At 44.0% G+C, this 26,241-nt stretch overlaps 1 protein-coding gene across 3 annotated transcripts; it reads left to right on the top strand.

Moving 5' to 3' along the window:
- Positions 1-5,203: 5,203 nt before the first annotated feature.
- On the top strand, positions 5,204-25,510 carry YBX1 (Y-box binding protein 1). Of its 3 annotated transcripts, none has more exons than XM_074934061.1 (8): positions 5,204-5,375; positions 5,795-5,858; positions 14,335-14,368; positions 18,446-18,535; positions 18,776-19,078; positions 19,852-19,934; positions 20,033-20,298; positions 25,133-25,510. In XM_074934061.1, the coding sequence occupies exons 1-7, from the start codon at positions 5,219-5,221 to the stop codon at positions 20,265-20,267; spliced, it is 966 nt and encodes a 321-aa protein (XP_074790162.1). In that variant the 5' UTR covers positions 5,204-5,218; the 3' UTR covers positions 20,268-20,298; positions 25,133-25,510. The 3 variants fall into 3 exon arrangements, with proteins under 3 accessions (XP_074790162.1, XP_074790161.1, XP_074790160.1); XM_074934060.1 differs by having other exon boundaries at positions 20,021-20,298; positions 25,138-25,510; XM_074934059.1 differs by having other exon boundaries at positions 20,021-20,298.
- The last annotated feature ends 731 nt before the right edge of the window (positions 25,511-26,241 follow it).

Genomic DNA, 26,241 nt, shown 5'->3' with positions numbered 1-26,241 from the left:
TAAACACCACTGGATTGGTTTAGATTAAAAATAAAACAAGTTTATTTAAAAAAAATTGGATTTTAAGTGAAATCACATCTCAGAGAAAGTTAGAAATGGTTACAAGCAGATCAAAGTGAAAATGCATCTAAAAGTCTAAAATTTTATCGAGCAAGTTCTGGTTCAAGACGTTGTTTAAGATGATCTTTCTCACCCACAGTGTTCCTGCAAGATGGTGACTGACCCTTTCCTTGGTCAGGATCTCTCCCAGAGACCCCAAGGTGCTGGTGCCTTTGTCTTCTTAAGTAAAAGAGAAAATTTGGGATTCTGCACTTTTTTATAGTCCAGTGAACCTTTGCGGGTTACCATTCAAAGTTAGGTTTATTCAAACAGTAAAGAAGGTGACATGGAGTCTGGTGGTGAAGGGGAGGCTCCATGCCTTTTCTTCCCCACCTGTGTTTGCTGAAATGCAAATTTGCTATGTCTCCTGCCATCTCCTCCCCCTGCTGTCTGAGGACCCTGTTTACTACTTATATGTAAACTGAGGTAAACACACATTCCTTTGTTTAGGATAGACCTGTTTAACAACTTTCGCATAGGCAGGACTATGTGGTTTTGGACATGTGCTAATAATATCATACTGGGGGATTTCATGATATTACATATAATGTTGCTACATACATTTCACTATGATATTATTGATCAGTGAGTTATTTGTTTTCAAATGATACCTTACAAGCCATATTTTGCACAAAGATTATTACAATAGTCATGTAGGGTGTGAATACAGAGATGCTTTTAGTCATAGCTGGTTGGTAAAAAATGCTCCCCATCAGATCTCAAGGAAGATAACCAAGTACAATCCTGGTCTTTAAAATCCTCTATGGAAGGAGGGAGTATCAACTTTATGGGAAATTAGTGTTCAATTAAATATTCCCTGTTCCGCAACAAATTGAAAGGGCCAAGTCTGCACTAGTCAGCCAGACCCTGTAACACACTATCGTCTTGGCCCCAAGACAATTTCTCTTGAAGAAGAAAGGAATTCTCAGATCTTAGACTGTGAACTGGTTACACAACATTCCCTGTCCCAAGATGACTGTTATGGGGTTCCCAGGGTGCAACCTGAACTGTGGGATCGCTAAGCCCTCTCTCCCACATAAGAATGAACATACTGGGTGAGACCAAAGTGCAGGCGCCAACTTTTCAAAGTGCTGGGGTGCTCAACCCTTTCCCCCAAGGCCCCACCCATGCCCTGCCTCTTCCTGCCCCTGCTCCACCCACATCCTGCCTCTTCTCACCCAGTTCAGCCCCCTCCCCTGAGTGTACTCTATCCTGACTCCTCCCCCACTCCCCAACATGCCGCGAAACAGCTGTTTGCAGCAGGAAAGGGGAGGAGGCGCTGAGCTGCAGGGCCTGCTGGTGGGTGGGAGGTGCTGGGGTGGGGGTCAGGGGGAGCTGATGCGGGGCTGCTGGTTGGTGCTCAGCACCCACCATTTTTTCCCCTTGGGTGCTTCAGCCCCAGAGCACCCACAGAGTCCACGCCTATGGATCAAAGGTCCATCTATCCCAGTATTCTGTCTTCTGACACTGGCCAATGCCAGCTGCTTCAAAGGGAACGAACAGAGCAGGTAATCATCAAGTAATCCATCCCCTGTCGTCTATTCCCAGTTACTGGCAAAACCGAGGGTAGGGACCCACCAACCTGAGGTATCCTTCACACTGTGATGCTCTCGGCAAGCTACAAACCTCTAGCAAGTACTGTACTTACATAAACATCCACAGGCCGGGGGACACCCAACTGAGTTACATGAATGCTTCTCCCAGCCACTCATGAACCAACAATAGAGAGACCACAGCCAATTCCCCCCAGCTCCTCAGCCTTGTACCCCAGAACTGTGCCAACTTGCCTTAGTCAGAAGCCTGACCAGTGTAAGTTCATTACCCAGTCTGTCCCCCCTCGATATGCAGAGGACACACACTAGCCTTTGTAACTGAGCTAGATTTCCCAAGCACTTCAACCAAAACACACGGTTTTGGGTAAAATATAAAACAGACTTATTAACTATAGAAAGATAGATTTTTAAGTGATTATAAGTAGTAAGCGTAGTTTCCCCACTTGGTTAAGCATTTTCCATTGTCTCCGTGCTCTCTCTGAGAAGTCTCCACTGTATACAATTCTTGGGATAGTGGATTCTCAGCACGTCTGGCTACTCCACTGTTGTACCTGAAAGGCTGGTTGTGGGTGTTCCCAACCTCACAACCTATTTCAGTTGTGCACACATAGCAGAACTTCGTTAACTCCACATACAACAATAGCACATACAATCCAATAGGATATTGATGTTCAAAGATCAAGACTTTTAAAATGATACCTCACAAGGCATACTTTATACAAAACAAATCATAATTAAATGACAGAGGTGAATATGGCGGTTCCAGGGTGCTGATTTGAAGTGCAGAGTGCCACAATGACCTTTGCTGCACTTGTCAAATGACTCTTAACTTGCACATAATCACAGACTTGTCTGTTGATATCTCAGAGACAGAGACTTGCTGTGATTGTACAGACCGGTGCATGAGAGGTTACCTGAAGAGAATGAGCGTTCTGAAAATCCCTCACAGTTGGTGTGGTTTGAGATTCTCTCCCAAGTATATACAGAATAATGGGATTTTCAAAAGCACCTAGTATGGGCTGGATGAATGGACTATAAGGTGGAGAGAAAGCTGGCTAGATCGTCGGGCTCAACGGGTAGTGATCGATGGCTCCATGTCTAGCTGGCAGCCGGTATCAAGTAGAGTGCCCAAAGGGTCGGTCCTGGGGCCGGTTTTTTTCAATATCTTCATTAATGATCTGGAGGATGGCATGGATTGCACCCTCAGCAAGTTTGCAGATGACACTAAACTGGGAGGAGAGGTAGATACGCTGGACGGTAAGGATAGGCTACAGAGGGACCTAGACAAATTAGAGGATTGGGCCAAAAGAAATCTGATGAGGTTCAACAAGGACAAGTGCAGAGTCCTGCACTTAGGACGGAAGAATCCCATGCACCGGTACAGACTAGGGACCGAATGGCTAGGCAGCAGTTCTGCAGAAAAGGACCTAGGGGTTACAGTGGACAAGAAGCTGGATACGAGTCAACAGTGTGCCCTTGTTGCCAAGAAGGCCAATGGCATTTTGCGATGTACAAGCAGGGGCACTGCCAGCAGATCGAGGGAAGTGATAGTTCCCCTCTATTCGTCATTGGTGAGGCCTCATCTGAAGTACTGTGTCCAGTTTTGGGCCCCACACTACAAGAAGGATGTGGAAAAATTGGAAAACGTCCAGCAGAGAGCAACAAAAATGATTAGGGGACTGGAACACATGATTTATGAGGAGAGGCTGAGGGAACTGGGATTGTTTATTCTGCGGAAGAGAAGAATGAGGGGGGATTTGATAGCTGCTTTCAACTACCTGAAAGGGGGTTCCAAAGAGGATGGATCTAGACTGTTCTCAGTGGTAGCAGAGGACAGAACGAGGCATTACTCTCAAGTTGCAATGGGGGAGGTTTAGGTTGGATATTAGGAAAAACTTTTTCACTAGGAGGGTGGTGAAACACTGTAATGCGTTACCTAGGGAGGTGGTGGAATCTCCTTCCTTTGAGGTTTTTAAGGTCAGGCTTGACAAAGCCCTGGCTGGGATGATTTAGTTGGGGATTGGTCCTGCTTTGAGCAGGGGGTTGGACTAGATGACCTCCTGCAGTCCCTTCCAACCCTGAGATTCTATGATTTATATGCCAAATGCAAAAGTGAGGTCCAAAACAACTTCCATCTCCTAGAGCACACAGCAGTTGGATGCATGCTACATGTGCTGCAAAAGCACTTACGTCAACCTAGTCCTGATGCTCACAGTCTAGGTCTCAGATTCCACTGCCAACACCAACCTCTACCGTGGCCTGACAGCCCGTCTGAAGCCACATTCGACCTCGTTACGGAAACCACCTCCCTTCCAAGCCTGGAGGAAGTGCTCATGCCTCAGGGGAGTCCCCTCAGAGTGGACTGACGGTGTCTCTTCATGGCAGTGCTTTAATGTGGCTATGTAGCCGCCCCCCAGCGCTGTAAAAAACCCACCCCCAGGAGGGGAGTCGCTCCCGCTGGTGCACTGTCTACGCTGCCACTTTACAGCGCTGAAACTTGCATTGCTCAGGGGGGTGTTTTTTCAGCGCTATAATATGCCAGCGTAAACAAGGCCTGATGCCGAACTGCCCAGAGTCGCAGCAGGTCCCTCAGAGAAGCGTGTGTGAACGGGCTCGGACCGGCGTGAGGTTGGTGAACACCCTAGGGTGGGGGGCGTCTCTGTGCCGGGCTGGGGGACACCCTTGGGGGGGTCTCTGTAGGCCCTAGGTACCCCCACCTGCACGCCCTATCCCAGCCAGGCGGCCAGCGCTCACACAGACCCAGCTGTTTCCCACCTAAAGGAAAGCCAGGCCCCTTCCCCACAGACTGGCCAGGGAGCAGGGCAGCCCCAGCCCCGGGGGAACCGCACCAGTGAGCTGTACCGCACAAAGCTCATGCTCAAATAAATGTGTTAGTCTCCAAGGTGCCCCACGTCCTCCTGGTCTTTTTGCGAATACCGACTAACACGGCTGCTCCTCCGAAACCCGTTCAAGCCAGGGCACGTGCTGCGCGCCCTCCAGCTCCCCACCCCTGCCGTAACCCAGCCTTCTCCCACCCCCGCCCTTCTCCAGGCGGCGGGATCAGCAGCGCAGCTGCACCAATCACGCTCCGAAAGGGAGGAGTAATGAAACTGGCCGAAAAAAGGCCCGGCGGCGCTGATTCGTACAGCCAATGGGTGTGCGCGTTATATGAGAGGCCGGCTCTGCGGCCAATAGATGTTAGCGAGCTGTGTGTGCGGGATAGAAGCACCCAATAACTGAGAGCGTTCGATGAGGGGCAGGCGCCGTATCCAATGGGTGCGTCAGTGACCGCGTGGGCGGATTTTTAGAAGCCAATGAGTTTGCACGTCGCGTGACGGTCAAGCTCCGCAGCCAGTGAATGAGCTAGTGGGCGGTGCATGCGGGGTGGCTAGCCGGTGCGGGCCGCCATTGTGGTCAGTTCGATCGGTATCGGGAGCGGAGAGCGGAGCCCAGCGAGCCCGGAGCAGGGAGCAGCCCCCCCCACGGCCGGCCCCAGTCACCATCACACCGCGGGAGGCGGCGCAACAGCCAGTCACCACCACCGTCCGCACCGAACAGCCGCCGCCATGAGCAGCGAGGCCGAGACCCAACCGCCCGCCGCCCCTCTCCCCGCGGCGGCCCCCACCGCCCCCGCCGAGTCCAAATCCAACGGCGGCACCGGCAACGGTGGCAGCGGCCTGGCCTCGGCGGCGCCCCCCGCCGGCGGGGACAAGAAGGTCATCGGTGAGGGGGGGTGATGGGGTGGAGGGGATAAAGGGGAGGGGTCTGTGGGCGTCATCCCTCCTCCCCCACAGGAAGGCGCGAGACCCCTTCGTGGTGCGCGCGCAGTGGCCGTTAGGCCCCGCGCGCCGCCTGAGTCGTTGGGCCCCGCGTGCGGCGGTGGATGGGGCGGGGCTGGCGCGGAGAGACTCAAAATGTCCGCCACGCGGGGCCTTTGTGTGAGACCCACTTAGCCACGTGCCCTCGCGGGACCCCAGCGCGCAAGGCTCCGTGAGGCCTGGCCGTCCTGGAGTGCGCTGGCCGACGGGTCCGGCCGGTGGGGAGGGGGGCCGAGCCCATCTCAGTGGCGCGGTGGGAACCTGGCTCGGCTGCACGGAGGTGGGGGCGATGCGTCATGTGACATGTTCGGTTGTTTCTTTCAGCAACGAAGGTTTTGGGAACAGTAAAATGGTTCAACGTAAGAAACGGCTACGGTTTCATCAACAGGTGAGGAGGGAGGTGCCATGTGCTCGCTGACCAGGGGTTCAGGGGCGGGATGGTGTCCTGAGAGCTGGGTGGGGACTGTGGGAACACTTTAGACAGAGTCCCTGTATCTGTCACTCTATCGCTGACCAGGCCTCATCTGACACATCTCCTGGCTTTCAGATGAGTCTTTATGAAGCTTTTCAAGTGGCTTAGTGCTGAGATGACTAGCCTGGGGAATGGACTGAGACTGGGTTGGTGGGTTTGGTGGCTGCTGCAGAACTTCCCCAGGGAGACGTTTTGACTATTCAGTTACATTGTAGGCATGGCTTTTTTTTCTCCCAACACTACTCACATTAGGTTTATTCTTTCAAATTTTTCTGTCTTTAGTTTTTTCCACCAAACCAGATAAGAAATCCAATCATAGTAACTCCCTGTGTCCCTGCCTGCTTTCCCTCAGGACAGCAGGACTAGAGCAGTGGGCTGTCATCACAGCCTCCTCCTTTGGCATGTGGCAAGACGCTTGTCTGCAAGTGTTGTTCTGGCTGACATTCTGGATATTTCCAAACAAACATTGGACCCAAGTGTAGTTACAGTTTCAATAACATTTTTGGGAGCTGTAGGGAATAATGTGTGTGGATCAGGTGTGACCTCATCACTCTGTCCCATGGGGCTTTTCACAGAAGTGGTAAGTTGTTAATGCAGGTGTCCCCTCTGTATTCCACTTTTGTTCTCTTGCAGAGTTTTCAGTAAAGTGGTTTTAATAGGGATATTTATTCAGTGTTGGAGGTAGTTGATTTTTATATGTAGTGATTCGTGTCTTTGATCCTTTGAGATGAGGTTTAAATGTAAAACAGGTTCATGCCATGTGTTAATACTTGTTTGATTCTAAGCTGTGTTTAAATGTACAAAAGTGATAAACCTTAGTAAGTGTTTTGCATTAGGTATTGATACTTGCATTGGTATTTTTGAAAGTCATTTGACTATAAGCATAGTAATTTATACTGAACCTAGTTTCATTTTTAATTACACCACTCTCAGAAATGTCACTTCTAGAACAAAAACGGAGCGTATCAATGCTAACTGAACTACAAAGAGTACACTTAGTAAAATGGTCTGGTCAATAGTTTTATTTTTTAAACTCGTTCAGTTTGCCCTTCTATGCAAAGTTAGATAATTTTTAAATGATCTGTTTTAAACCTGTTGCAGGGAACTTCTAAGATGGCTAACAAATTAGAATTTTTTTCTCCATTTGACAACACTTTGTGTAAACTCCATTTTCACTGTTTGCTCTGTGTTGTCAGTTAGAAAGGGAGACTAACTGAGAAGTCTCTTGTAAAAATACCTCATTAGATTAAAAATAAGCATAAGGAGTTTTCTGAATGAATTTTAAAAAGACCGGCTATATTTTCTAAAGTGTTCGCTATCAGAAAATGAGCTACTTCCAGTTTTTTTAAAATATACTAATTTAAAGTATTCCTTGTATCTTGGATTATTTTAATAAGAGCTATGTTTGTTAATACTTGAGAGGGAATCTCTAGCCGTGACTCAGTAGAGGTGCTTAAATGCTGGTTGCATTTTAATAAGATGCCAGGTTCCTTTACAGCTCAATTCTGGAAGCCTTCTGCATGTAGGACTCTCAGTGAAGTCAGTGGGTGTTTTGCAAACAGAGCTTGCAAAGAGCCCTTAGAGCAGTAATATGGAGGCAAAGAGAATAACTATGTTGTTAATCCATGTATTACTTTGAAAGGTGTACAGTAGAACCTACGTTATCTGGGAGTCTCAGAATACCTGTCCTCCCCAATAGGGTAATGTGAAATAATGCAATGAGCAATTATAATAGACAACAGTTTTATTGTATAAATAAGATGTTTATTTACTCCTCTTAGTGAACTAGAGCACACACTTCTGCACCATACCACTTCTTGACATCCTAACAGGTTATTGTCTCATTTTTCCTCCCAACACTCCCAATTGTTTTTGCTCTAATTTTTCTTAACAGGATATATAGGAACTAGTGTTGACAAAGCAAACTACTTTGAATTCCTTATTTATCCAGGAGGGCGCAAGTGTAGGCTCTGATGTGTTCATTCGTAAAATTGGCTGGATTATGTAAAAGGTCTAGTAGATTATATTTAATTGGTTTTGCACATGTATCATTTAAATGTCTGGACATTCCTATAGTTCAAGTGTAAAACACTTCTTATGTACAGCCTTTTAATTCTGTGGCTGAATCTTAAACACCAGACCAAGGAATAGCTGTTTAAATTGTAAGTGCTTGGAACTCTTGACCGTTGCAAGTTCAAAACAGTGGGTTATACATTCTATTTGTAGGGGAAAGTATTTACAACTACATTCATTAAAGAAAATTTCACTTAAAAAGAAAATGTAAGTTAATCAAGGAAATTACAGCACATAGTTAAAAGGCATCTGAATGTTCAGAATATTAACTAATATGAATTGGGCAGCTTCTTCGTCCCTGGAGCTGCTAGTTTAATGAGAAACCCCACATGATCACATGTTACCAAGACAGGAAGGTTAAAGCTGCAAAAACTAGGAACTTCATGACATTTCCACAACTCTTAGAACAAGACTCTTCTTTCTGGGATCTCTCGTTTACTGTAAGAAAAACATTTCATAAACAGCACTTCAGCTATTGCTTGTATTTAATTGCAGATTGTGTTTTTGTAACTCTGATCATCCGGTTTTGATGCAAATATATGTTAGCTTAATGACAGTATGGCTGTCTATTTTATATTTAGTGTTTTACTCTGCAGTGTCATCTTGGGTTCTAAGAATCTTATCAAATGTTTCTCTGTTATAACAACAATTAGGTCTTCAATGACAGAGGTTGCCCCATTGCCTCAAATGGGGTTGCACATGTATCTGATGTTGTTTTTGGAACTCCACAGAATTTACTTTGAATACCCACAGGGAATTGACCTGTTAAGTAAGAAAGTGCCACTTCTAAACAGTATCTGGATTGTGTAGTGCAAAGAGGAGATGTACACCATAATTAATGGTCTAGAGAACGCAAACCGAGTACTCAGACTTATAACAAAAACACAAGGCGACTTCAGATTATACCAAAAGAGAAGTTTAAAGTTGTAAAATTTGTTTACACAATGCATAATTAACTTGATCTCATTACCAGATAATACCACTTGAGGCAGTTATTTTAGGAGGTAAAGTATTAATGTTTATATGGATAATTAACAAATTTAGAATTACATTAGGATTTGCAAAAAACTTTTATAAAGGATATAAATCTTATACTTCAGGGTGAGCAAACCTCAAAGCAGTGGGTTAGGAAGAAATTTTCCCCAAGGGGAGATTATATTAACTGTCAGCTACTGAATTTCTTGTGGCTTCTTGTGAAGCATTTGGAACTAGCCACTGACAGGATATTGGATTAGATGGTCTGAGGAATGGCAATCCAGAGTAGTGTACTGCACTTTGAACTTTAGGAATCTGTTTTAAATTCTTTGTAGTGATTTTTTGACCCTGATCTTGTAAACACTTATGCACATGCCTGAGGATTGTGGTCCTGTTTGACCCTAAGTCAGTTAACTTTCAGTTCACTGCGATCTTCCTTTAAGGTGACTGGGGGAATTCTAGATCATCTCAAGCCAAATAGGCAGCTGTTACATATTTCAAAGCCAACTGGGGGTGTTAATCTTGCCAGAAGTAGGCACAAATGACTTTGGCTGGTGAATATGGGAATTCAGCACCATGATCCTGGGGCAATGCTTTGAGAAGGCTGTATCTCAGCAATTGGGAAGAGATGAGGTTCTGGGATTTCTAGAAAGATCTTGTCCTGGGACCCTGCTTGAAGGTTTCATCTTTCATATCTTCTGGCCAATAGGTATCTTATTAACTTGAAGCGTCACTAACTGTTCGTAAGGTGGAAGTGCTTGTGCTCCTGGAGGCTGTGGTGTGTTGTGACTTTGTTTCTCTGCCTACTGAAACAGTAAAGAGGCTTACAGTGCAGTGCTCTTCCTAGATGTTCTCAGTTTCAGTTTTCCTGCTCCATTAACCCCTGAAGCTCACAGCACTCCCAAGGAATAGCAGCATGAAACTGTCATATTTGTCCACAGAGTGTGTTTTTCTCACAGTTGCTATATAATAAAAATGGTTCTACACCCATACGTAGCATCAGTATAATATTGGAGATCAGTGTGATGTAAATTATGATCACAAGTGATCACTAAAGTTAAGTTTATTAGATGCTCTAAAAATACTAAGTATTTCATATCACAGTGCCTAAGGTGGTCACAGCTGAGAATGCCCAACTCAGGACAGACTGCTGAGAAACAGGGCAGACACATCTCAAACTAGTGGTCAGTCTGTCTTTAGAGTTCACCAAGCCAGTGACAAGATGTGCTCCTGTATCAGTACGATGGTTAACAAGACAAAAACAAGTCCTCTTAGGCATTCCAGCACTTGGCTCACCACCCATACAATTGGACTCTGAGAGGTTACTGAAAACCAGATTCATCTCATATAAAGTTCTTCCAATCACAAGGGACCAGGTCAGTATATTACCCAAAAGTCACTCTTAGAGTCAATCCTTTAGTAACTAACAGCTAAAGATTTAATAATACATATATAAAAAAGTTATAAATGGCTAAGGAAACAGATACATTAGTTGATTTCAGAGATTGCAGGTCAGGGTCATAGGCGCAGACTCCATGGGTGCTCCAGGGCTGGAGCACCTATGAAAAAAAATTAGTGGGTGCTGAGCATGCACTGGTAGCCAGCTCCCTCTCTTCCCCCTCAGTGCCAACTGCCCATTGCAATTAGCTGTTCAGTGGCATGCAGGAGGCATTGGGAGGGAGGGGGAGAAGAGGGGATGTGGCATGCTCATGGAGGGGTGGAACTGGGTGGGAAGAGATGAGGTGGGGGCAGGAAGGGTGGGGCTTGAGGTTCGGGTGGGGGTAGGGTCTGGGGCAGAGCAGGGGTTGAGCACCTGTGGGACCGGAGGAAGCTGGCGCCTATGATAGCAGTGATGTAGATCTGCCATCTTGTAAAAGGTATGGATTCACCCAAACAGATTGGGGATCATTCAGTTCCCTGTTTTAAGCTTCCTTGTTAGAAATCCATTCCAGATATGTGAAGCAGGAGATGAAGAGACAGCAGTGATGTTAGGCTTGCAATTTATAGTCTAACCCATGTGCATGGAAAGTTAATGGCCTGATATGGAGTCCAGGGTCACATGAGCATGAAAAGTTAATAGTAAAAGATGCCATCTTAGGTCACATGTCCTTACATGGTTTGCTGAATTGCAGGGGGCAGCCATTGGTAAAGAAAACTTACTGCGTGGGATGAGTTTTTTCAGTGGGCCTCTCGTGAGAGTTGAGTGTTCTTAATGAGCTATCAACACATAATTGGCTACCCTTGATGTAAATTTATCGGGTGGGGCGAGGTGTAACTCAGGAACACAACATGTTTGATAGAAATGCATAGCCAGTATTCATAACTTCAGCCACAAAGATGCATATAAACAGAATTATTGTACTTAACAAATCATAATTTTTCTATTGATACCTTACATGGCATACTCTATTAGACAATGCAATTGCACAATAATGGTGATACATTAGTGATTGTAACAGTGGTGATACATTAGTGTACACTTGGTTATCATTCCTTCCATCACATTTCAGTTTTCAGTTTTAGATGAAGTCACATGAGTTGTATTAAGACTACTCCCTCCTTGCAGTGACTGTGTCTCTTGACTGCAGAACAGACATTGAGCTGCCTTTATTTGCTGCTGTATTGCAGTGCATATTCAGATCTTACGTGTGCACTTTCATTACAGCTTCTGAAGTGACTCCTTTCTACTGAATATTGCTTTGGGGTTTTTGCAGATGTATTGACATACGGGGGGAGGGATAGCTCAGTAGTTTGAGCATTGGCCTGTTAAACCCAGGGTTGTGGGTTCAATCTTTGAGGGGGCCATTTAGGGATCTGGGGAAAAAATTGGGGATTGGTCCTGCTTTGAGCAGGGGGTTGGACTAGATGACCTCCTGAGGTCCCATTCAACCCTGATATTCTATGACTTGGTTGTCCAGATCAAATCTTTTAGTGTCTTCCCATATTTCTGATCTCTTTAGGTTCCTTTGAATAGTGTTTGAAACTCCTCCCCACTGCAAATTTAACATACTACTTTATCTGAAGGGCAGCACACACATGTCTAGGGAGGAGCTTTGACTAGTGCTATCATTCACTGTCCATAAAGACTCATGAAATAAAGGGGGAGTGGGGTGGCAAATGCAAAACTAAATGAAGTTGAATAGGTAATGTGCCTTTTCTACATTGATGCTACCTTGTCTATCCATTTGTCACCATACAAATGGCATACGCAGTCTTATGTGCAACCCCTGTGTACTGAATGTTTTCCCTGATCTGATCAACAAAGCCACTAGCCTCTACATTCAGGTTTCCCTGAAAGACCCACCATTGATGTAACCTGTGAGAGAACTAGCTGGCAATGAAAATCGTGAGTAATTGGGAATAGCAGATAAATTCTATTTTATTTAAATAACAGTAACTCTGTATTAAGATGACATGGCCAGTCATCAGCTTAATCATGCTACTCTTTTTCTGAGGATTGTGAGCTTGCTGGGAAAAGCACTGTGATCTTTGTTGGAAAGTATCTAGACACTGGGGCACTACCAGAAATGATTGATTTTAACCATTACCATGCTAAAATTCCCTCCAGTTCTCCTCCCCATATCTCCTTTGGACCTGAGTGGGAGTGGGGAGAGAAATGCTATCTGTTAGGAAACTAGTGAACTGCAGGGGGGTTGGAAAGGAAGTGAAGGGAAAAACCGAGTGAGATTATGCATTATGGAGGGGTAGGAGGGAGATAAACTTTGTGTGAAGTGATTGAAAGAGCATGAGGTAGCGGGCAGTGTGAACACACAAGAGTAAAGGGAAGGAATGATTTTGTTGAGAGATCTCTCAAAGGCCTAGTGTGCCTACTTTTTAACTAAAGCACCTTGTATGCTTGAACTCTTTGAAATTGATTTATCAGATTTTTAAAGCACTCTTTTACTTAGTATGTTTTCAAAATGTTTCCTTTTTTCAAAAATATTTGACACTTTTTGCTTCCTGTGTGTAAAGGAATATCAATTTATCTACTTCTCCCTGCTTAACCTGATGAGTTAGTGCTGTCAAACACTTAAACTCCCAACAACCTCATGTTTCTTGCCAACTTTTTAGTTACAGAAAATTGAAGTGGGGTAGGGTGTTCAAAATATGGCACTTGGGTTGATATCCTTTTAATTTGAACACTAGAATGCAGTTAAGGGGTAGGGACATCACATACAGTGACTCCTCGCTTAACATAGTTATGTTCCTGAAAAATGCTACTTTAAGCGAAAAGATGTTAAGCGAATCCAGTTTCTCCAGAAGAATTAATGTAAATAGGGGGTGTTAGGTTCCAGGGAAATTTTTTTCACCGGACAAAAGACATATATATATACACAGACGGTATAAGTTTTAAACAAACAATTTAATACTGTACACAGCAATGGCGATTGTGAAACTTGGTTGAGGTGGTGGAGTCAGAGGGTGGAATATTTCCAAGGGAATGCCTTGTTGCTAACTGGTGAACTAGCCCTTGGCTAAGACCTCAAGGGTTAACACATTATTGTTAATGTAACCTTACACTCTACAAGGCAGTAGGAATGAAGGGAGGAGACACAACAGACACATGGCAGTGTCTGCAAATGTTCCCTGTGGAGACTGAATGTGGTGATGAACCCACGCTATCCCACTGGAGTGCACCACTCCCTGCACTTTCCAAAATGCTGGGGCTTGCGTGTGTGTGAGAGAGAGACGCGCGCACACACCCTGTGTGCGGGAGAGACTCGCATTGCCCCTTTAAGTATGCTGACCCCACGCCTTTTTAAGTAGATCAGCAAGTTGAGACAGCAGCTGCTGCCAGCAAGCTCCCTCTGTCCTGAGCCCTGTCGTGTGCCCCCCGATCTGTGGAGATAGGGTACAGGAATGGGGGAAGGTGGGACACCCTGACATCAGCTCTGCCCCCCACCCCCCCCAAGCAGGAGGCTCCTGGGAGTAGCTCCAAGGCAGAGGGCAGGAGCAGCACACGGCAGTGAGGGGAGGGACACCTGAATTGCCTGGCAATTCATAGCCTGCTGGGGGGCTGCCGGCCCACCCTGGTTCCAAGCCTACACCAGCTATCTCCAACGGGCTGCTCTTCCTGCAAGCAGTAGACAAAGTTGGCGGCTGCCAAACGTTATAAGGGAGCATTGTGCAACTTTAAATGAGCATGTTCTCTAATAGATCAGTGACATAACAATGTTAACCCAGACAACGTTAAGTGAGGAGTTACTGTACTGATAGCCAATGTGGTCTTTGGCAGTACCTCAGGTTAGCATTTGGCCCCATGCCAAACATTAGTGAGTCTAGAAAATGTGTTGGTTTTGTTCACCACACCATTCGGAATCTGAATTTTTTTTTTGTATTGCAGGAATGACACCAAGGAAGATGTGTTTGTACATCAGGTGAGTTACTTTTGTGCAGGTGGTAGTGCAGATACCTCTTTTTAGAACTAAAGCTTATTATGCTGACTTGGTGAACTGTACAAGTTGAAGCTTAACTGAAGGGAGGGGGAGCATATTAGATGCTGTGTTCACTGAAGAAATCTTAGTTCTCCAAGGTCATCTGCCTTAACACCATGGATTTTCATTCTGTGGGTACAAGTAGTACATCCGTATAGTTAAGGTTGCCAAACAGTCTCCATTGTAATCCTATATTTTTCATGCCTGGACAGTTTTATATTTACATATTTTATACTTAACTTGAAAACCTCATTGTGTGCAAGTGTACGCTTCTTCCTTTAATCTGTTAAGATATTTTTGAAGAATTTTCAAAAGGATAAAGGAGAACTAGCAAAAAAAAAAAATTAAAAATCCAAATGTTTGACTGTCCTTCATGAAGCTATTAAAAGTAGTCATGGGGGGAGAAGTAAAATTTTGTCGTCAGTTAGAAACTGTAAGAATAAATGGAAAATTCACAGCATTTAAGTTGTGGAACTTGCTGATGCAAGGTATTCGTGAAAGCTTAGTAGGATTTGAAAACTGCTTACACGAATGAGTGCCTGCACTTATATTTGACTAAAATCTTTGAGATATGAACTTTAATCCCTTAAAGCATAAAGCAATTCACACCTGTTTAAGTATTAACTAACAACCCAAAGGGCAGGCTCTTCCATAATGAACAAGCATGGGAGTTTTACACCTTCCTCTGAATATGATACTGGGCAATCAGTAGAACCTGTTTAAAAAGAAAAAATGGACAGGTGGTCTGATGCATTATGGTAATTCCCATGTTCTACACACAAGAGGACAGAACTGTGAGGATTCAGCTGTACTGTTTTATATTTCCTGACTTAAATGCATAAGTTATTTAAAATTCAAATTGTATTGAAGGACCCATGGCAATACTTCTGGCTAAAAATCTTGAATTTAGGAAAGTTATAACACTTATAAGTACTACAGCTGAAAAGTTAGCAATATTTCAGTTAACCTTGTGCAACTTACAAAACTTATTTACTATTTTCTGTGGCCAGTTAGCCAGGAATAAACTAACTGCAATGACTCTTGTAAATATTAAAGGGAGCAGAATACCCTTCCTGTTTTTTAAGTAATTTCAGAAAGTGTATTGTGATATTTCTATTTTTTGGTTAACTAGTAAGTTTTGGTCAGTATCTGAGTGTCCTGAAATCTTCCAAAAAAGTGTGTAACAGGATATATGACTGATCATCAAGAAAATAGTAAAGCTTGACTGTATGCAAAGCGCTAGAAAATGAGCGAAGAAAATGGAAAATAAACAAACTAAATTTCAGTCTCTATAATTACTTCTAAGATTGTGGGGTGAGAGATACTGATGAAACACTATATGAGAGCTAGTTATTAGGGTTTGTTTTGTTTTTTTAAATAACGTAATTTGATGGTGTTCTTTTAATATAGGCAGTGAGTACATGGTAACTAGTAATCAGTTTAGATCCAATTTGAAATAAATATAAAATCAGTGACTTTATAAAGTAAGAAGAAAAGGAGTACTAGTGGCACTTTAGACTAACCAATTTATTTGAGCATAAGCTTTCGTGAGCTATAGCTCATTCATCGGATGCTGTAGCTCACAAAAGCTTACGCTCAAATAAATTGGTTAGTCTCTAAGGTGCCACTAGTACTCCTTTTCTTTTTGCGAATACAGACTAACACTGCTGCTACTCTGAAACCTGTCTTTATAAAGTAAATCTCTAATTTGATAGGCGTTTGAGGAAGATATAAGCTCTCTCCCATCCTGTTACCAGTTCGGGTTCTTTTCAGACATCAGTTGTGCAGAGCAACTAGGGGAGCAGGCTCTCCTGGTGTCCTCTCAACACAACACTAGATCTGTAGACTGAAAATTTGCAAATGTATTGTTACAGTGGATTTCATTCCCTCTGGGGCGTGAAAATGCTGGAATGCTGTCAGCACTATTTCACTTTTGTGAAGTTCTCATGCTTGTGCTCTACTACTGAGCTCAAAAAGTGTTTGGTAAACAAAATGTGGTTTTGTGACGGATTAGTGTGTACTGAGCATTTACAGGATTTATTAAAAATCTCTTCTGACTCCAGAAAACGTGGGGATTTTCAGTATGTAGTTGCACAGTCTGTTAGAAGCTGTAGGATTGTTTCTGTAGTGTTGCAAGGTTAGACAGCCTAATCTTTATTTTAAAATATACTCAGAAATACAGGAACACTTTTTCTGATCAGGGTGTAAACTAAGCTTTTTAAGCAGCCTTGCAATGTTGTGGCTACAACTGACTTAAGAGGGAAGCAGTGCCTCAACTTCAGGCTGTCTTCAAGTTTGAACTGAAATGAGATCAGGCAATTGTTTTCCTCAACTGTAATTGTACCATTGCGTGTAGTACTTAGTGTGGTTTTACATTAGCTTATGCTCTTTAATTTTAGACCTCAATAGACTATATAGTAGAATAAACACTGCTGTGGAAACTTCAATGTCTCTTGCAAATTCTCAGCTGTAACAAAGGTTTTAGAATTTATAATCCAATAACAGCTATTTTCAAACTGATGGGCACTTAAATAGCTACACAGGTACCCAAATAAGTGGCCTGACTTTAAAAGAGGTGAGTTCTCACAATTACAGACATGCAATGCCCCTCTGCCATGTACATTGGTCAAACTGGACAGTCTCTACGTAAAAGAATAAATGGACACAAATCAGATGTCAAGAATTATAACATTCATAAACCAGTCGGAGAACACTTCAATCTCTCTGGTCACGCGATTACAGACATGAAAGTTGCGATATTACGACAGAAAAACATCAAATCCAGACTCCAGCGAGAGACTGCTGAATTGGAATTCATTTGCAAATTGGATACAATTAACTTAGGCTTGAATAGAGACTGGGAGTGACTAAGTCATTATGCAAGGTAACCTATTTCCCCTTGTTTTCCTAACCCCCCCACCCCCTCAGGTGTTCTTGTTAAACCCTGGATTTGTGCTGGAAATGGCCCACCTTGATTATCATACACATTGTAAGGAGAGTGATCACTTTACATAAGCTGTTACCAGCAGGAGAGTGGGGTGGGGGGAGAGAGAACCTTTTGTAGTGATAAACGCCCATTTTTTCATGATTTGTGTGTATAAAAACAAACATCTTCTGTATTTTCCACAGTATGCATCCGATGAAGTGAGCTGTAGCTCATGAAAGCTTATGCTCAAATAAATTGGTTAGTCTCTAAGGTGCCACAAGTACTCCTTTTCTTCTCACAGTTTCAGTGACTTCAGTGGGAGTTAAATGCGCTCAGTGCTTGGAAAAAAGGCCACTGATCTGGATGTGTAAATTTGGGGCTGTATTTGGCCATATGCTTTTTTTAAAGTAGTCTTAGTTTTGTGGGAAATAATACAGTGTGGTGGAATCCTGAATACACAAATTCCAGGGGCAAAGCAAACCTTTTTTCTTTTGTATAGATCAGCATTGATTATTGAGAATCTTTTAAAATATTCCTGACAGTGATTTGGTTTTATCAGTTTGATTGCTTTATCTCTTTTTTTAATTCTTCAAAGCATGGCAGTTAAGTGGAGCAAAGCTTGCTGACAAGCATGCTCCTTGTTTTGACAATACTGGACATGAGCAGGCTATTTGTTGTACTAATCCTGCATGCCCTGTTATATTGTCAGACTTATGGGAACCCTCATAGGCTAGTATCAGTGGCTTTTGACACTTATCTGGTACGTCTGCCTCCAATTAATTTAAATATTTGTAGCATTATTTTAAGATATATTAGAATGTTGCCACTGTAGTTGAATTTACATGTTACTGTAGGCAGTTTTGGGCGAGCACTTTTTGTTAGACATTTTCCCCTGTGAAATCTAGCATATTTCTGTTGAAACTAAAAGTTAGTTTATATGCTGATATTGCTGAATTTTTAGTTCAAGGAAGCACATTCTACCAAGGAAAACAGAATGTTCAAGTACATCCAAAATCTAGGAGATCTCTTCATATATCTTTACAATCTCTGCATGCTGTGCGTCTAAAGCTAATTCTGGAATATTGTGTTACTAGACTGCCATAAAGAAGAATAACCCCAGGAAGTACCTTCGCAGTGTAGGTGATGGAGAGACTGTGGAGTTTGATGTGGTGGAAGGTGAAAAGGTGAGCATATTCTCTAATATTAAAACTCACAGAAGAATTGATTTGCCATTTGGGCTGATGTTTGGTGGCTTCTTCTGAGTAGATGGCTGATGTGACAAGTTCAAGGAGGTTAAATTTTTTTCTCGCTTTCCAATACGTGTGCTCAGTTAATCGTGATTTACTTACATTCTCATGCCATAACTGACTCGTAACTTTTTTTCCTCTTCTGATCATTACTTAACACTATCACGCTGTTTTTAGGGTGCAGAGGCAGCTAATGTTACAGGTCCTGGTGGAGTTCCAGTACAAGGCAGTAAATACGCAGCAGACCGTAACCATTACAGACGGTATCCACGACGTAGGGGTCCTCCACGCAATTACCAGCAAAACTACCAGAACAGTGAGAGTGGGGAAAAGAACGAGGGATCAGATAGCATACCAGAAGGGCAAGCCCAACAGCGCCGACCCTACCGCAGGCGGCGGTACCCACCTTACTATATGCGTAGACCCTATGGGCGTCGACCACAATATTCCAACCCTCCTGTGCAGGGAGAGATAGTGGAGGTAATTTTTGTATAACTTTTGATACTGTACTGTCTTGCTTATAATGGAAGGGGTTGGGGCTTTTCAGCTGCCTATATGTAGGATGTTGGGTTTGTTTCCTTTGACTGTGTAAGGTTTAGCAATACAAATGAGCTAAAGAGCAGAAATCTTGTTTGCCAGCGGACTGTCAATTCAAAAATGCTATAATTTAAGTATGAAATGTGAATCAGTTATTTTTTCAGATAGTTTTTTAATTATTTAAAGGTAACCGTCTAAACTAGACTCCACATAAAATGCATTAGTTTGTGCCCCAGGACCTCTTTGGCGCTTACCAGATACTTTGCTCTTACCCAACAAAGATTCAGTGTGCCAAACTGCCACTATGGCTAATAGTGACTTCTAACTAGTTGGTTTAAGTCATTTAGTTCAGGGGTTCTCAAACTTTTGTTCCTGAGGGGGCCCCTGCCCAACCTGCTATAAAAACTCCACAGCCCGCCTGTGCCACAACAGCTGGTTTTCTGCATACAAAAGCCAGGGCCGGCATTAGCGGGTAGCAAGTAGGGCAATTGCCTGGGCTCCCCACAAAGCTTAAGTTGCTTGGGCTTTGGCTTCAGCCCTGCATGGCAAGGCTCAGGACCCCCAGGCTTCAGCCCCATGCAGTGGGGCTTCGGCTTTCTGCTTTGGGCCCCAGCGAATCTAATGCCTGGCCGTGCTTGGAGGACCCCCTGGTTGAGAACCATTGATTTCGTTCGCTCTTGTAGCTGGCTAAGTTGTCTTGATGTACATTATTTCAGGGTGCTGACAACCAGGGTGCAGGAGAACAAGGCAGACAGGTCAGACAGAATATGTATCGGGGTTACAGACCACGATTTCGCAGGTATGCTGCAGATCCACTTGTTATGTTATGAAATTTTGTGAATGTGCTAGAACACGGTGGTCAGATGGTGCATCCTTAAAGCCTAGCTTGATTTTCAGGGGTCCTCCTCGTCAAAGACAGCCTAGGGAGGAAGGAAACGAAGAAGATAAAGAGAACCAAGGGGATGAGACCCAAGGTCAGCAGCCACCTCAACGTCGGTACCGTCGTAACTTCAACTACCGACGCAGACGCCAAGAGAACCCTAAACCACAAGATGGCAAAGAGACGAAGGCAGCCGAACCACCAGCTGAGAACACGTCCGCTCCCGAGGCTGAGCAGGGCGGGGCTGAGTAAATGCCGGCTTACCATCTCTACCATCATCCGGGTGGGTATTCTCATTCTTGTTTAAGATATTCTACTAAATAGAGTTCCTTCAGAAGCTTTTTTTACTTCTAAACTACTTCAGGTTTTAACTGTTACAGCAGTTGTTTTCACTCTTGTACGTGTGATCCCTTTCACATGGCAAGCCTCTGAGTGCAAACCTGTAATAAATTAAAAACACTTTTTAATATATTTAACACCATTATAAATGCTGGAGGTAAAGCAGGTTTTGGGTGGAGGCTGACTGTTAGGGACACCCCAGGTATAACCTTATCAACCCCCTGAGGGGTCCTGACCCCTCATTTTGAGAACTCCTGTGTTATAGTATGCATTTCTTGCACTTTGGATTTGGTGTGAATGCACATGTTAGGTAAAATGTCTTGTAACAGATTGCAGGTTCAAGTTCTTTCAACAGGACAGCTATAAACTAGTTGGGGGACTTAGCTGCAGGAGGTTTCTGATTTTAGATGGGATCTTAGCCATGTCCTGTACAAGGCTAGGCTTGGATGTGTTCAGTGCTTTAGCCTGGTGGCAGATATTTAGCTCTCATGTATGTTGCAAATAAGAATCATGTAAGTGCAGGAGTGGTTGTAATTGTATGTGAATGAGATCTTAGTCACACCTTACAACTATATGGAACAAATATTGAAATAACCCAACATCTACAGGTAAAAGCAGCATTGTTTGCTAATTCTTTAAAAGATAAACCCTATTCTTGATGGACTTTTGGTAGAATTATGTAAGTAGTAGATGAATGGAACAGTGTTGGGCTAATTTTTGTATTTTAGTTACTCAACTGAAAAATTAACTCAAACTGGCGTGGATAGGGTCACTTTCAGATGGTCTGAAGACTGGTTGAAACACTTCCCACAAGGTCACAATAAGCACAATGTAGTGACATGTGGGAGATGTTCTAGTGGGGATATTGCAGATGCATTAGAATCAGTCCTCATCTGGAGGAGAGAATAGCAGTACATTAAACTTCTAGATAATACTAGATTGAGGAGTTGCTAAAATTGACTAGGATTGAGGAATAACCCAGGATGCTAGAGAGATGTAGACAGACTAAGATTCAACTTGGAAAAACTAATACCTAGAGAATGTGAAACTGAATCTTGAGAAAGACCTAGCAATCATACGCAGCCAATTAGGCATGAGTCTGCAATGTGGTATGCCAACAAAAAGCCAATGTCATGTTTGGGTACATGTGCAGAGACATCACATCAAAAAGCAGGGAGGCAACAAGCAGTGCTTGGTGTGGCTGCCCTTTTGATATTGCATTTAGTTTTGGCCTTTGCTCTACCAGAGAGGAACGTTTCACTGACCATGGCAAAGTTTGTAAAATTGAAGATTGGAATATGGCCTTTATTTAGTAACTAAACTTTTAGTTATCGTGAGAATAGGCTCATTTCTAGGACCATCACTATTCCTGCCCTTTGTTTGTTTTTCCTCAAATCTGCTTTTCTATGTTTCTGTCCTTGTTCCTTGTCTTTAGATGTCCTTTGTTCTTTTTCATCTGTTTCCTCCGCTGCACCAACCTTTAGTTCCCACCCCATGGACTGCCACTCACCATTCTGTGAAATAGTTACGGTAGACCAGTGGTCCTCAAATTTTTTAAGTCACGTCCCCCCCATTATCCCCAAATGCAATTTTTCCAATGCTCCTTCAGTTGCTGGGAGTGGGGCTATAGTCAGGGTTGGGGTGGAGCTGCATCCGGGGCTGGGGGCCGGGGCGGAGCAGGGCTAGGTGGTGCTCCCTCCCTGCCCCCCAGTCCACACTGCACCCTCCCGAATGTTCCCCTGTGTCCCCCTGGGGGGGGGACAGGCCTCGCAGTTTGGGGACCACTGATGTAGACACTCGTGTCATCATTAGTCTTCAGTATCAACACACCAAAGGGATTATTAGGGAATGCAGGAGTTTGCATGTGAGTTAGTGTTTAAAGCCCTGTGATTCAGAAAGGCAAGACTGAGAGTCTGTTGTTCAGTTCACACTTTCAAGGTTGTACTCCTAACCATGAGGGCTAGAGACTCTTTTTAAATGAAAGTTTAGATTGTTGAATTTGCATGTCGTACAGGTCCAATTTACTTGATTGGACACCCCTGCTCTAGTTGTTCCTAGCAAAGAGCTTTCTAGTAGCTGATAGATATGAACTCCCGTCATTCATCTCAGAAGGTGTTAAGATTAACACATTGCTGAAGTCAGATGGCAACTTTAGTTTCTCCTTAGCATGGACAGTAGTGCTCATCTATTCCTTGTATACTGAGAGATCTTTGGGCTCTTAAATGGTACTGCAGAGATAGCGGAACCAGGTTCTTTATTTCATTCTCCTCCAGAAAAATTCCTCACCTGTGCCTTAAAGGGGAAAGAGATGCAGTATTTAAATGTCTTCTCGACAGCCACCAGGGGCCGAAAGCCTCAGGCTTCCACAGCAGCCAAAATGTTAGTCTTTCACCTGATCTATATGAGAGCTGCAGCACACTGTGAATTTAAAACATAGCACCAGTGTAAAATCAATTTTGATACAATCCTTCTCAAATAATATTGTAAGTCTCTGGAAACAGAGGATGGGAATGAGGGGAGAGTCGGGAAGGGGAAGTGCGCTGCCACATAGACTAGGGTCAAATGCAGTGTAGGACCCAATAGATAAGTGGCTTCCTAACAAAAAGTAGGCTGTTTTGATATGCAGTGAGTAACATAGTGGCACATAGTCAACTCCAGGCTCTAGTCACAATAATGGGGAAAAGGTCTAAGCTAACACTGCGTAGGAAGGATGGCAAGAGACCACCGGGGATTAACCAGGAGATCTTCAGTGATCTGAAACTCAAAAAAGAGTCCTACAAAAAGTGGAAACTAGGTCAAATTACAAAGGATGACTATAACAACACAAGTATGTAGGGACAAAATTAGAAAGGCCAAGGCACAAACTGAGATCAAACTAGCTAGAGAGACAGAGTAAGAAGAAAATGTTCTACAAATACATTAGAAGCAAGAGAGAGACCAAGGACAGGGTAGGCCCATTATTGAATTGCGGGGGGACAATAACAGAAAATGTAGAAATGGCAAAGGTGCTTAATGACTTCTTTGACTCAGTTTTCACCAAGAAGGTTGGGGGTGATTGGATGTCTAACAGTGAATGCCAGTGAAAATGAAGTAGGATCAGAGGCTAAAATAGGGAAAGAACAAGTTAAAAATTACTTAAGACGAGTTAGATATTTTCAAGTCACCAGGGCCTGATGAAATGCTTCCTAGAGTACTCAAGGAGCTGACTGAGGAGATAGCTGAGACATTAGCAATTATCTTTGAAAAGTCGTGGAAGATGGGAGAGATTCCAGAAGATTGGAAAAGGACAAATATAGTGCCCATCTATAAAAAGGGAAATAAGGACAAGCTGGGGACTTACAGACCAGTTAGCTAAACTTCTGTACCCAGAAAGATAATGGAGCAAATAATTAAGCAATCAGTTTGCAAACACATAGAAGATAATAAGGTGATAAGTAACAGCATGGATTTGTCAAGAACAAATTGTGTAACACTGTTGCCAAAAAGCGAACATTAGTAGGAGTGTTGTAAGCAAGACATGAGAAGTAAGTCTTCCACTCTACTCCTCTCTGATTGATAGTGTCCAGTTCTGGGCACCACATTTCAGGAAAGATGTGAACAAATTGGAGAAAGTACAGAGAAGAGCAACAAAAATGATTAAAGGTCTAGAAAACATGACCTATGAGAGAAGATTTGGGGGTGGGGACTGACCTATGAGAGAGGTTGGGGTGGGGGAAATAGGTTTGTTTAGTCTGGAAAAGAGAAGACTTAGAGGGGACATAAGTTTTCAAGTACTTAAAAAGTTGTTACAAGAAGGAGGGAGAAAAGTTGTCCTCTTTAACGTCTGAGGAGAGGACAAGAAGCAATGGGCTTAAATTGCAGCAAGGGAGGTTTAGGTTGGACATGAGGAAAAACTTCCTAACTGCCAGGGTGGTTAAGCACTGGAATAAATTGCCTAGGGAGGTTGTGAAATCTCCATCATGGGAGATTAAGAGTAGGTTAAACACACTTGTCGGGTGGGCAAACTATGGCCCTTCAGACATTTTAATCCGGCCCTCAAGCTCCAGAGTGGGGTCTGAGGCTTGCCCTGTTCCGCACATGCCGGGCCTGACTCCCTGTGGCTCCTGGAAGCAGTAGCATGTCCCCCTCTTCCCCGCCCCCCCCCATGCCTCCTACATGTAGGGGCAACCAGGGGGCTCCGCACATTGCCCTTGCAGTTCCCATTGGCCGGCAACTGCGGCCAATGGGAGCTGCAGGGGCAGTGGCTGTGAATGGGGCAGTGCAAAGAGTTGCCTGGCCACACCTCCGCATAGGAGCCAGAGGGAGGACATGCTACTTGAGGTAAGCGCTGCCTGGAGCCTGCACCCCCAACCCCCTGCCTCAGCCCTGATCCCCCTGCCTCAGCCCTGATCCCCCTGCTGCCCTCCGAACCCTTTGGTTCCAGCCCCTCATCCCCAGCCCCACCCCAGAATCCACAACCCCAGCCAAAGCCCTCACCCCCTCCTGTACCCCAATCCCCAATTTTGTGAGCATTCATGGCCCACCGTACAATTTCCATACCCAGATGCGGCCCTCAGGCCAAAATGTTTGCCCACTCCTGGTCTAGATACTACTTAGTCCTGCCATGAGTGCAGCTGATTGGACTAGATGACCTGTTGAGGTCTCTTCCAGTCCTACAATTTGTGCACCTTTCTTAAGCGTTCTAGGAATCCATGTTGAATTAATATTGCAAATGATCTTATCACCAGAAACACTTAAGCCTGCAACACACATCTTTGACCGTCTTTTTCCTTTCCCAGTTTAGTCATCAAAGAAGAAAAGAATATGAAATAAAGAGAAGAATATGAAATTCCAGCAATAAGAAATGAACAAAAGAATTGGAACTGAAGACCTTAAGTGCTTGCTTTTTGCTGTTGACCAGATAACTAGACTATCTGCATTATCTATGCAGCATGGGATTTTTATTATTTTTACCTGAAGAAGTCTCCTTTTGGGAACGACAAACGTTTTTTAAAAGGCCTGTTTTTTCTCAATACACCTTTAAAGGTTTTTAAATTGTTTCATATCTGGTCAAGTTGAGATTTTTAAGAACCTCATTTTTAATTTGTATGAAATGTACACCTAATTTTTTCAAGTCAAACTGCAAGCATCTGTTAATAAAGGTCTTAAAGAAATGCCGTGTGTTTCTGTTTCAGCTCTGCTTTTCCTTTTACTGAAGGGTTACAGGCTTCACCTTAAATGTTAGTCTACACTATGAGTTTAGGTCAAATTTAGCACACGACGAAGCCATTTTTTTTTTACTTAAAGGGCTCTTAAAATTGATTTCTGTACTCCTCCCCCGACGAGGGGATTAGCGCTGAAATCGACCTTGCCAGGTTGAATTTGGGGTAGTGTGGTCGCAATTCAACGGTATTGGCCGCCGGGAGCTATCCCACAGTGCTCCATTGTGACCACTCTGGACAGCGCTCTCAACTCAGATGCACTGGCCAGGTAGACAGGAAAGGGCCCACAAACTTTTGAATCTCATTTCCTGTTTGGCCAGCGTGGCAAGCTGCAGGTGAGTGCAGAGGTGACCATGATGGAGTCGCAAAAGAGCTCCAACATGGATTGAACTGGAGGTACGGGATCTGATCGCTGTATAGGGAGACGAATCCATGCTATCAGAACTCCATTCCAAAAGACACAATGCCCAAGCATTTGAAAAAATCTCCGAGGGCATGAAGGACAGAGGCTATAACAGGGACCCGCAGCAGTGCTGTGTGAAACTTAAGGAGCTCAGGCAAGCCTACCAAAAAAATAGAGGCAAATGGCTGCTCAGGGTCAGAGCCCCAGATACGCCACTTCTATGATGAGCTGCATGCCAGTGTAGGGGGTGCAGCCACCACTACCCCACCCCTGTGCTTTGACT

This window comes from Natator depressus, chromosome 18 (assembly GCF_965152275.1).
Source record: "Natator depressus isolate rNatDep1 chromosome 18, rNatDep2.hap1, whole genome shotgun sequence".
Lineage (NCBI taxonomy): Eukaryota > Metazoa > Chordata > Testudines > Cheloniidae > Natator > Natator depressus.
The sequence above is the reverse complement of the archived record's forward strand: the minus strand, read 5'-3'. Positions and strand labels throughout refer to the sequence as shown.

Bases quoted from the DNA above. Each gene is read 5' to 3' on its own strand.
- YBX1 (XM_074934060.1), top strand. From the start codon at position 5,219: ATGAGCAGCGAGGCCGAGACCCAACCGCCCGCCGCCCCTCTCCCCGCG. The intron at 5,859-14,334 runs GTGAGGAGGGAG...TTTGTATTGCAG, and splicing joins GGCTACGGTTTCATCAACAG to GAATGACACCAAGGAAGATG. The intron at 14,369-18,445 runs GTGAGTTACTTT...TTGTGTTACTAG, and splicing joins AAGATGTGTTTGTACATCAG to ACTGCCATAAAGAAGAATAA.